Genomic DNA, 12,829 nt, shown 5'->3' with positions numbered 1-12,829 from the left:
TTCCTTCCTAAATGTTGTGTACACACGGACATAATACCTCAACCATCTAATCATTCAGTACCTTCAGTATTTCCTCAGCATGAAGAACTTTGCACAAGATTAAATTTTTACCCGTTCTTCAATTTAAAAAAAGAGCTCAAACAGCATCACAAAAATGTCATAACACAGAGAACATTTACCAAGCATTTTGTAGAGGCTCAGACAACAGCTCTCTTAAAGTAAACAAATCTACCTCACACATGTGTATTGGCCTTGTAGAGGTGCCTTGGGCATTACCTCCCCATGTATATTTTCATTAGTGAGTAAAAATAGACTAACAAGATACCCATAGCTATGCAGATGATACACTTGAAACTAATCAACAAGCTAGACTAATACCATCTCATGAAGGCGTAAAAGCCTACAAAAAATTTACTGCTTTATTTCTATAATCAGATAAGACAAAAGATGTTGTCATTGGATCTTGGTGCTATTTACTCTTTCTGGTAGGGATTACCTTGGCGTTCAGGACTACACTGAGGAACTTAAGGAGGTGGGGTGGGGCTTAGGGACACACACTCTCTTCAAATACTGCTGGATTGCCAGTTTCCTGGAGAGATACTGCTCTATTTAGCTTTCTAGGCATCCCTCACCAAACACAAATATGCCCTTCATCAGAGACAGATCCCCCCTCTGATTGAAGCTTAGCATCACAGACACCTCAAAAACAAACATCCTTTCAGCAGCTGATAATTTAGCTTTCACCAGCTGTCTTTAAATTGACAGCAGAGGTCATCATGTTGCGATAACGGCGAGGTTCACATCTGTACCAGAAAATCAAAAAACGAACGCGGGCTGCAGATGTTGAGAAATGATGAAAATGATTCCGTGAGACATGTCCCAGAGAGACAAGTCCCTCAGACAGCCTTTGCTCAACAAAGTGTTGCCATGCATTTCTCCACGAGTCTTCGCAGACATTCAAAGACTGCATCATACTTCTGATGGAGCAGAGAAAGATTGAGTACCACAGTGAGACGGGAACAGTGCTGATGTGAATCATGCAAAAAAAAAAATTTATGGTGGCAATAAAACTGCTCAGTGATAGATGGTCATGGCAGAGGAGTGTTTTACGCCAAAGCACAAAACATAACAAGTACGAGAACAGATAATGAAAGCTGATATGGTTCCCTGAAGACGATAAAGAAGACAGCCCTAGAGGACACAGGTGTGTTCTGTGTGGGTGTAACTGAGCTGAAGTTGAACTGAATTTAGCCCAGAGATATATTCGTCATAATGAGGTAGGCGATATGGATTTAAAAATGCATCGTGTTTTGTGGTTTTGATTTTGCTAATAAGAAATATGATGATAAAAAGACATTTAGAACTTCTTTGCGGCCTTTCTTAGGTAACTGTATAGGTCTGACTGCATGCCACTGCAGTCAAAGCCCTATAAACACAAATCGTGCTCTTACCAAAAATAACCCATTTTTAATAAGACTTCTTCAAGACACCAACAAAAGAAAGATTTATATCCCTAAACTGCACACAGGAACTGCATTAGATCACGCTTTCAAATGTATTGATGCTCATGAAACAACCAGTGGAGAAAAAAGTATAAATATAAAAAAAAACAATTCCAAAATTACAGTTAATTTGGTGGGTTTTCAAACATCATTAATTTAAATTATTTGATTTTACACGGTTCATATAGGTTGTTATGATCAGATTTTTTTTACAATAGCAATAAATACAATAATAAAATAAATTTCCAGCATTACTTAAAAAAAACAATCATGCTGAGTCAACAGTATCCCCCTTATGCTTCTACCATTTTGAACATTAAGTTGACAAATTTAAATGATTCATAGCTATTATTATTATTATTATTATTATTATTATTATTATTATTATTATTATATAACTTAGGTAGATGTATTTTAGGGAACCGGTTTTGTTTCGGACACCACCCAGATTAGGTCAACCTCAGCGAAAAACAGGCATGAGGTGAAATAATGAACTATATGAAGCAAAGGTACACATAACGAACAAGAAACAGGAACAGTGGAGGTCATCAAGGAGCTTTAAGCACCTACGTAAGCTAACTTGAGACATGACCAATCTGAATAAAGAACACTAACAAACTCAAAGGTGAAATCTAAATAAACAAATCAAAAAACCAGAATAAACAACATTGAGTCATTAACACAGAAACCTGACTGTTGAGACGGTTAATGAGGATATGTGCTTGTGCTGACAGCAGCTGCTGCTGCTTGTTGCTTTCCCACTGCCAGACAAGCGGCTCTTCCCTTTACTTGAAGCCTTCCCACAAGCATGCACCAACACATATATAATAAGAGTAATGTAGCAGTGTGTATAAATATGACTTCTGCCTACACACAAAGAATGCAACATTTTACTGGCCTCCCTCACCATTTTTACAGAGTTCCTTTAATAAAAAACTAACAGCCATCCTGAGGTTTAATACCTCTGCCCAGGGACAAGATGTCAGTTGAGAGCTTTGTGACAGACTGTTACAGGCTTTTGTTTTTATTGTTACAAGGGGCAGAAGTCTCTCCCCTGCAGGCCTGAATCTGAGAGTAAACATTGAAACTCACTCTTGGGTTAATCCAAAACTTTTGGTAGGCGATGTGTTCTTCACAAAGTTTATTTTGGACACTGAATCAGCTTCAAAGTCTAAAAGCTCATGGGCATGAATAGCCAAGCTAGAAAAGAGCCGAAGCACTAATGTTTACTTTGATTACTGGATGTCAACATTTTGTTTTTCAATTCAATACAATTCAATTTTATTTATATAGCACCAATTCATGAAACATGTCATCTCAAGGCACTTTACAAAGACAAATTCTATTATATTATACAGATTGGGTCATATTATACAGATTGGTCAAAAATGTCCTATATAAGGAAACCAGTTGATTGCTTCAAAGTCCCGACAAGCAGCATTCACTCCTGGGGAACCGTAGAGCCACAGGGAGAGTCGTCTACATTGTCCATGACTTTGCAGCAATCCCTCATACTGAGCAAGCATGAAGCGACGGTGGAAAGAAAAACTTCCCTTTAACGGGAAGGAAAAATCTCCAGCAGAACCGGGCTCAGTATGAACGGTCATCTGCCTCGACCGACTGGGGGTTACAGAAGACAGAGCAGAGACACAACAAGAGAAACAAAAAAGCACAGAAGCACACATTGATCCAGTAATCTGTTCAACATTAGATGGTAGTAGCGGGTGATCTGTTTTCTCTGGATGATGTCACAGTTAACAGAACGCCAGACCAGATGTACCTTCTATGAAGAGAAAAGAGAGAGAGCAAAAAGTTAAAAGCTGAAATGACAACAAGCAATGCAAATTGGAAAAAAGTAGAACTCAGCAGAGTGAGAAAAATAGACCCTGATGTCCTCCAGCAGCCTAAGCCTATAGCAGCATAACTATAGAGGTAGCTCAGGGTAACATGACCCACTCTATCTAGAAGCTTTGTCAAAAAGGAAAGTTTTAAAATTAGTCTTAAAAGTAGACAGGGTGTCTGCCTCACGGACCAAAACTGGGAGTTGGTTCCACAGGAGAGGAGCCTGATAGCTAAAGGATCTGCCTCCCATTCTACTTTTAGAGACTCTAGGAACCACCAGCAGACCTGCAGTCTGAGAGCGAAGTGCTCTGTTAGGAACATACGGGGTAATCAGAGCTCTGATATATGATGGAGCTTGATTATTAAGGGCTTTATACGTTAGAAGGAGAATATTAAATTATATTCTTGATTTAACAGGAAGCCAATGAAGGGAAGCTAAAATTGGAGAAATATGATCCCACTTGTTGATTTTCATCAGAACTCTTGCTGCAGCATTTTGGATCAGCTGAAGACTTTGAACTGCATTTTGTGGACTTCCTGATAGTAAAGAATTACAATAGTCCAGCCTTGAAGTAACAAATGCATGGACTAGTTTTTCAGCGTCACCCCTAATATTCTGGACAGAATATTACTAATTTTTGCGATATTCCTGAGGTGAAAAAAGGAAACTCTGGAAACCTGTTTAATATGGGATTTAAATGACATGTCTTGGTCAAAAATAACACCAAGATTTTTTACTTTATTACCAGAGGCCAAGTTAATGCCACCCAGATTAAGTGATTGATTAAGAAGTTTACTTTTTGAGGACTCTGGTCCAAAGATTATAACTTCTGTCTTGTCAGAATTTAAATGCAGGAAATTTAAAGTCATCCAACTGTTGAGGTCATCAAGACTCTGCTTCAGCACCAATCTCAGCCTAAAATGATGATCTTCACCACGTGATCTACTCTCAATAGTTATCCCCGGTTATTGCAACCATAAGCTGCAGAAAATATAAGCAAAGTTGCTCCTTCTGTGTTTACTCCCATTGGCTGCTATCCCAGCCTAGAGTAGGAGAGACCCATCCAAGATGGCAGCGACACAGGATGCGCTCCAGCACGTAATGAGGCAGCTATGTATATAATGTCTATGGATGTTAGTCCCTGTCTATGCTTTGGAGCTGGAAATGCAAATAGTTGGAACTTATCTCTGGAGTGGTTTTTTACTTTCTGAATCTAGATTCCCAGCCTTTGCTAATATCAGGGACATTCTGAAAGTGAGGATAAAACAGATTAAATTGAACACGTGTTAAAGAAAACCTGTACAGATTAAAGTTAGGAAAGTGTGGTAGAGAGGACAATAGTCTGCTATTAAGCTTAAGTTCTTCATTTCAGCCCTTCTCATCCACCTGCGTCATTATCTTCATGCCGTCTGATCTCCAAGATAAATGTATATTATACTATAATTAATATTGGTTTGTTGCACTACATTTTATTGTATTGTGGTTTTATACAATACAGTTTTTGCAACTGCAAGTAAATATTCCTTATTCAAAACTATATCTTGAATAGATAGATAAAATACATTTCAATGTATACCAGTGGGGGTAGTTGATTTGACATAAAAGTAATCTGAACTACGAGCTCCGTCGCAGAACAAATTCCACTCATAATTCAAGGCATCACTGTATGCGAGACAGATGAAGCCAAACAGGCATCATATGTTTCCACCTGTGAACGCACCTCTACCAGGTGTGGACGTGGTTCCATCTGTAAAACTAACACAGCCTGGCACAACCATTGCCGTGAAAAATATGTTTACGGAAGCGTTCCTGTAACGCCGCCGTGCCTGTGGTAAAAATGAGACGGGGGGGATGAGGGAAAAAAAAAAGAAACAAAAACCCAATAAGCCAGGAGGTGCTTGAAACATTTACGGTTTCTTTTTGGAGTTTAAAATCTATGATCCGACCTGAGCGTCCCAACAGACAGAAGGAGAGGCCGACGATCACGCTGGCTGTCGGCCGCAGCTCTAAAGGTCGCCGTGAGTAGGTTTGATTCTGTAAGTGTGCGGGACAAAGTGAATGATCCAGTCAAAGAGAAAGGACACTAATGTCCTGCGCACACTCCCGCAGACACACACTTTATCCAGATTTGACAAGGTTAGTTAATCATCTGTCACAGGGACAGAGAAGGGACAGACTCCCTTCTCTGTCTTTCCTCTATCTCTCCCCTTCCCTTCCTCCCTCCACCTCTTCCGTCATGTCCTCTAACCAAGGACATCTGTCCATTTCCACCCATATTAACTCTGCTTCATGTCCTTCCTTTCCGTCCCCTTTCCTGTCCCCTCCCTCTTCCTGTCCCCGCTCCCTTCCAGCCCTTCCTCCCACAGTCCGTACCCCCTCTCCCCTCCTTCGTGGAAGCGGTAGAGCTGTCTCTCCATCATTCAGCGCTCTAATCGGCCACACGCCATTTACTCCCGGCCGTTTAGCTCAAGGTAAATCTAAGGAATGGAGAAAAAGGGATGAATGGCTTGGCGGGAAGGGGAAACGAGGGTGGAAGATGGAGTCAGTGTAAACCGAAGCACGGAATGATTGTCTTGCAGAAGTAGGTAAGAGACGGAGACGTGAGGATGTGGAAGCAGATGGATTTCAGTCATGATAGTCAACATTGCTGATATACAAGATAAAGAATCAAGTTGAAACCACTGTAGGTTCAAAAGGTAAAGGTAGTTTTTAATTTGGGCTGTATGGGCAGCCACCCTAACCTGACTCCGCCAGATAGATTTGCTCCGCATATCCATCTGGAAACCTTCCGTTGAAGTAATTTTGGGAAGGGGCGAAAATACTGGTTAGCTGATTGGCCTATGTTGGTGATAGACGGGCCAAATGAACCAATCAGATTCGTCGTCACTCTGTTACGAGCGACGACAAAAACACAACCACAAGCCAAGCTACTCTTGCTGCTGCAGGTAAAGGCTCGTTAGCTCAGCAAAGAAATACTCTGTAATTCCGATAAAACTTGCTCGATAGCCACGCTAACGCTAGTTTCATCAGCTGAAGCCGCCATGTTGTTAAGACTGAACTGACGCGCTTCTCGTTGCGTCACACCTCAACCCGCCTCAAAGCCAACGCTGATTGGATGTTCGTTTGGTGAACGGCTCCAAATTTTCTTTAACGGAGAGTAGCCAGACTGATCTGCGAGTGAAACCTTGAAAGCTCGCGAGATCAGGATGGTCTCACGAGGCTACAGCCACCCAGGGTGGCATTACAAAGGGAGGTTATACGAGCGCCAGATAATAACAGATAACTTATCTGTAAGTTGTGTCTTTATTTGATTCATGTTTAGTCAACAGGGGTTTGGCAATATGATGTTTGGAGCAGGCGTCCCCTGCTTCCTACTGAGAGTAGGGTGACGTGGTTGCGTTCTCTCTGCAATTTCTGATTTTTCAAACTGAGAATTGATACTGAGAGATGCTGACTGATCTTGAGCAACTTTACCAAGAACGGGCAAAAAATCTCAGTCACTAGATGTGCAAACCTGAGGTGAAAACCCCAACAGAGTTAAAGCATTAATACAAATACAAAATGGAATTTTTAAATATAAATATTCAATCAATCTCTTTCCAGTTCCCAAAGATGAGCCAAACCTTCTTGCTCTTCTGCATAAAATCATAATTAAATACATTCAGATTTATGTTAGCACTGTAACAAGATGTGAAAGGCTCAGGGCAAAGAAAACAAGGTTACATTATAGTTAATGAGTTAAAACAAAGTATTTTTTCATCTTTTATTAAGAAATTATTAGAAAACAGAGAGAAAAGGCAAAAAAAATGTTTATAAGAAACAGAAAATATAGGATGATAAAATTAAAAAGGAAAAAAAAAGAAGTAGGGATGACAACTAAGACATAACTCTATATATAAACGTAACAAAAGATTGAACGGAGAAAGAAATGAGGCCAAAGCAGCAGAGAGAGTGACTTGGTGGCTGTTCAGTAAGGAGGAGGAGGATGGGGGGGCTGGGGGGGGGGGGATGCATCCATCAGCGCAACACTCGCTGTGAAAATCCGCCGGGGAAGTCAGGAAATAAGAAAATGATTAAGAGCGATTTAATGCCATGCCGCCACCAAGCCAAAACGCACATCATTCACAGAGAAACTAATGCAACTGCACCTCTGTCTCACTTCACCAGCACTCACTCATTCATCCCTCTCTCTGCTCGCTGCTGATGCTCCTCCGCCAAGGCACAAAGCATCCAAACACTCCCCTCAAATGACCCCTTAAATTACAGCCCACACGTTTTTTTTTTTTCCTGTGGTTTCATTATTTTGGGTGTGTAATGATTTCCATATGACACCAAAAAAAAAAAAAAAAAGCATGCAGGGACGTCCTAACTGCAGCATCTTGTCGAGGTTGCAACGCACCCCTGCTCCCAACCACATGCAGGTCCACTTTCTGCTCTGATTGGAGCGCAAGGCTTTTAAACACTGCCCCCATCAGGCCGTGGGCTACTATTACAATGTTGGGTTTGAATACTGCATGCCATGAAAGCTGAGAAAAGGAGAATAAAGGCTTTAAATGGGTTTAGAGGATTAGTACAATATTGCCTTTTTTTCTAAAAACTGTGAAGCCTATGGGGGATGAAACTGCCTTCAGCAACATTTTCTGTCGAGATCCGCCAATGAGTGAATCACATGCACATCTCACAGACTCAAGGGGAACGCAGCCTTGAATCTCCAGGCACCTTACCGTTACACTTCCCTCCGTTGGTGGGGTCTCCGTAATAACCGGGCATGCAGGTCTGACAGTGCGTCCCCGCTGTCAGGTTCCCACAGTGCTCACACACACTGCTGTTCACACACCTGCTGTGGCCGTTACACTGACACGCTGGAAGGAAACAAGACACGCAGCACTGGTGGGTTTATGAGCTGCAGCATAAGGGAAATGAATTTGCTTTTCATTGCACATTTTATTTTTAACCGCTGCTAAAACCGTTCACTAATTTCACTTTGGACTACATTACACTGTTAGCGCTCCCCTGTCTGAATCGGCGGCGTGAAGCTGCACGCTGGAATTGCCAGCAAGAAAGGAAGAAACACTCTTCAGAAGACTGTATGGTATTGGTATTTTATTTGATAGTAAATGTGCACATACTTGTGAAATGAAAATTCTACATGGCTTTCAAATTCTTTTTAAATAAATATCTATCTACAACTTATTTTTTTCTCTTGTTCATTCAAATAAATCAAAATAAAGTCAATATATTGCAAACAAAGGAAAAATGACTGAAAACATTTTTGGGGGATCCCTAACATCTCACCTAAACCCAAATACCTCATCCTTATGTTGACACACGACATTGGCATCATCATGCCATGGGGATTTTTTTATTTTATTTGTCATGGATGGCAAAACTGGAACATACATGGAGCTAAACGCATGACAACACTGGAAGAAAAAACCTATTGGAAGCTACAACAGAGTTGAGACTGGGGTCCAAGTTCACCTTCCAAGGAAAATTACCCAATCAGCCCAGGGATAATTTGTTTTTAAACATATTTACGTGTGAGAACCACCTACTCATTTAAAGGAGAAGTCCGGTCAACAGGGAAAAATCAGTGGATCATTAGCTATACCTAAAACTAATACGTCCGTGGTGATTTAATGAATTTAGCGTTAATCAATAAGAAAATAAAAGCAAAAATTGTCGTCTGGATCACTGTGTATGGGGGCGGCCATTACTGCCCATATTTGGACATCACATCCTGTGACGTAATGTTGCGGTAAGCCACTGCGCTCTACAAGCTAAATCAGTAGGAGCTGTTGTACACAGCTGTGATCAACAACAATTATTTCAGATTTCGAGAGGACTTCACCATTAAAATTCACGAAACCTATTGTTAAAGTGACAATGCCCACGTGCATGGCAGTTGGATGTTCTAATACATCGGGTAAAAGTGAAAAAAACATGACTTATTTCGCCTTTCCAATTCATGATCCACCACCGGCTCTTTTGTTGGATTGTCTACTTGAAGAGGGAGGATTTGCCATCGAACTTCTGGCCAGAGAAAAAAAAACGTCATCTGTAGCCAACATTTCGAAGAAGAATGTCTTCAAGATGACACGAGAGCGAGAATTTTCGGTAGGTTTTTCTTTTTTATAATGTAGAATTTGCCGGGACATTTGTTTACCCGACCAGAGGGGTGGAGTGATACGACACACTTGGAAACAATGCTAACTGTGGCGAATCACACTTGTTTTATGCGACTTTGGTCCTATTTTTTCTAAAGTCGCTTGTAAATTTCATGAGTTGCGGGTTGCAGTTTTTTGGGCTTGTTTCTGAAAGTGAAGTCACTTGTTTGGTCTCTAACACGCAACTCATGAAATTTACAAGCGACTTTAGAAAAAATAAGACCAAAGTAAAATAAGACATCATATGCCCTTTCCTATTTCTTTTTGTATTTTTATTCTTATTTTCTCTTTTTCTTTGATCCACTGTATATTTGAAGATCCACTGTATATAACTGATGCACCTTTCCTACTTTTGCACCTTCTCTTATGAGCCGATGTGGCAAGCGAATGTCTCCAATGTGAGATCAATAAAGCCTATCTTATCTTATCTTATCTCTTAAACTAAGTGACGCTGAAATATGCCTCCGCCTCATAACGCACTGGAGCTCATCCTGACAGCAGCAGAGTAAACTCAGAAGGAGCCCCTCTGCCTGTATTGTCTGCAGTTTACGGTTGCAATAACTGATGATAACTGCTGAAAGTAGATTAGGGAGTGCAGATCACCATTTTGAGCAGAGATTGGTTCTAAAGATGAGTTTTATACTCATTTTATAACATTGCAGAACCCAACCTATAAACCGTACTTTAATGTTTATTTGTTGTCTTTTTATGTCTCTAAAATGTTAAATTAGTATTACTTTAAATTTAAATGCTTAATACAATGTCTATCTTTGTTTAAGAGGTTAAAAAAAACTATTTTGGCATGAAAACAGGTATTTATTTACAAGGGAACAGATAGGGCATTGGGACTTGCTCGACAGCCGATCACGCAACCTGACGTCACAAACTGGGAGGTGGCAGTACTGTTCTTCACCACAATGGATGCCTCCATAAAAGCATATTCAAATGGAAATTACTCTTAATTAAAAAAAGCTTTTCATTTATTGAACAGTATGTAATAATTTTATATTTAAAGTACTTTCAGCAGTTTGAATTCTGATTTTGACTGGACTTCTCCTTTAAAGCTATAGTTAGTAATCCTGTTCAGAAACACTTTCTGTAAAAGTGGGTAAAAAGATCCTTCCATCCTAAAAGTAGTTAATACATTATGTATTTAGAAAAAAAAAAAAGGTTAAAAAATCAATCTCTGTGGGAGCTGCAGGCCTGTAAAAACTCTGACCAATCTATCCCGTTTGGTCTAACGGACAGGGATTGGTCAGAGTTTTGGTCCTGTGCTCACTCTCTTCTGTCTCTCAGGTTCCGGGGTAATCACCTTATCTATTGGTTGTCCCACAAGCCATCATTCTGACGTGCTCACGTAACGCCAGTGTACATGTACGTTCTTTGTTCGTTTCTGCTTGCTGGCTGCGCACTTCTAGTGTTTACGTATCCGGTTAGCTTAGCAGTTAGCTTCGGCGTTAGCCGTTCATTGTAGCTCTGCTGGTCTCACCATAGACTTCTGAACATGGCTGAGAGTCTCAAGAAGCGAACCGCATTAATGTTTATGAGAAGAAGAGGAAGGCCTCAGTAGAAAGAAATAAGACCAGAGCGGATTTGGGAGATTTTTTTCATGTGATCCCACTGAGCAGCGGAAGAGCGAGGTAAGACGGTCTTGTGGATATACAATTATTCGAAAAGGGACGTAGCAAAAGTTCCGGAAAAATCGCTGACTCTACCTTTATGTCCAGACTTGAATCTAGTTGAGAATCGGTGGCAAGACTGAGACTGATGTTCACAGATATTCTCTATCCAATCTGAGGGACCATGAGCATTTTTCCGATAAAGAATTTTGAAAACCACGTTTTATTTTTCATCCTTCACAAATATATGCAGTGTTGCGCGGGTCTGTCACATTACCCCCAAAGATCTTCAGTTCGTGTTTGTAACGTATCAGAACACTGATGTCGTTGAACTTTTTCACAAGGCCATGCAAAGTATCGATGCCAAGTGAAATAAACAAAAGTGCAAACGAACACGCAATTCTACGCGGTCGGGTGCAACTGTCCACTCACCAGGGCATTCGATGAAGGCCCAGTTGTAGCCTCTGTCCGATGTGCAGAGATTCTGATCCACCACCATGTCCCTGTCTCGCACTCTGGGTCCAGACCTGGTGTTTGCGGGCTTCAGGGGCCCCCGGTAGGAGCCTTCCATGCACACGCCTCTTCCTGTGTTGCTGGGATCGCCACACCAGCCACACTCCACTCTCTCCAGACACTCGGCGCAGGTCCTGACGGCGGAACAGTTCTGGGCTGGTGGGTGTGAGCATACAGAGGAAGAAGGTGAAAAGGGGTCCGAAAAAGGTCCAAAGAAAATCAAAACGTATACACAATGTTTTATGGCAGCAGACAGCCAGGTTAACATTGGAAGTTTTCAAATTAGGTTTTATTTTTCAGACGATGTCACAGACACAAAGCTCAGATCTCATACGGCTATGCCGAATGTTTAAGAGTCGCCGTGATGACTAGAGAAAATGCACCAATATATCCGGAGATCATTTTTAAAGGGAACCCATATAAACAATTAAAAAAAAGCAGGAAAAAATGATGGTCAAGATTATGGTCAAGAAAGTAACATTTTATGACTCAGCATTTTCAATGTAAAAAAAAATAAAGAAACGGATGATTTAAGAAATAAATATTTGACAACATCTTGTACTGTAATATGTTCATGATAAACACACCTTCATAACTATACCTATCTATACATGACCACTGTCAGAAAACAGATGTTTTATGTTTTTTTGAAGTGTTAACCCCTTTCCATTTCTTCAAAACCAAGACCTATTGTTGAGAAACTGAAATGAAAAGAAGCATCAGACGTGATCTTTAAAATGAGACAGCTTTTATCTACGATCTGCAACATACTGTGCTCGAGAGGGGAATTATTCAACTTACAGAAAAGAAAAATGGATAAAAACACAAGACAGATAAAACATAAATTAAAAACAATAACGTCAACCACATCTTCGCAGCGGCAGTTCAGCATTTTAACTCCTTTAAACCAGTAAGCTGTATAGCAAAAAAGCTATTCAAGTTTAAAAAAAAAAAAGAAATCAGGTTGAACATAACAGAGCTACTGCATCATTGTCCTATAATGAGCGCCACAACTCTATGATTCGTCTGTTGATTTTATTCATTCAACACAGCAACTTTGGGACACAGTGGAAAAGAAAGCCTCTGAGGAATGCTTCCAACACTACTACATATTAAAGTTGCCAGAGAGTGCGCACATAAACATTATTATTTTTCTGATGAACAACTTTAAATCCTTCTTAAGAT

At 40.5% G+C, this 12,829-nt stretch overlaps 1 protein-coding gene across 3 annotated transcripts in view; it reads right to left on the bottom strand.

Annotated features, from left to right (window-relative positions):
• Positions 1-12,829, bottom strand: part of atrnl1a (attractin-like 1a) — a 410,176-nt gene that overhangs the window by 260,553 nt on the left and 136,794 nt on the right. For all 3 annotated transcript variants that reach the window (XM_012872822.3, XM_021321643.2, XM_036126662.1), the window contains 2 exons: positions 11,564-11,800; positions 8,070-8,207 (listed from right to left, as the gene is read on the bottom strand). In XM_012872822.3, coding sequence (XP_012728276.2) covers positions 8,070-8,207; positions 11,564-11,800 — 375 coding nt within the window. The remainder of the gene's footprint in view (positions 1-8,069; positions 8,208-11,563; positions 11,801-12,829) is intronic.

Source organism: Fundulus heteroclitus, chromosome 22 (genome assembly GCF_011125445.2).
Source record: "Fundulus heteroclitus isolate FHET01 chromosome 22, MU-UCD_Fhet_4.1, whole genome shotgun sequence".
Lineage (NCBI taxonomy): Eukaryota > Metazoa > Chordata > Actinopteri > Cyprinodontiformes > Fundulidae > Fundulus > Fundulus heteroclitus.
This window is presented reverse-complemented; position numbering and strand designations above follow the sequence as displayed.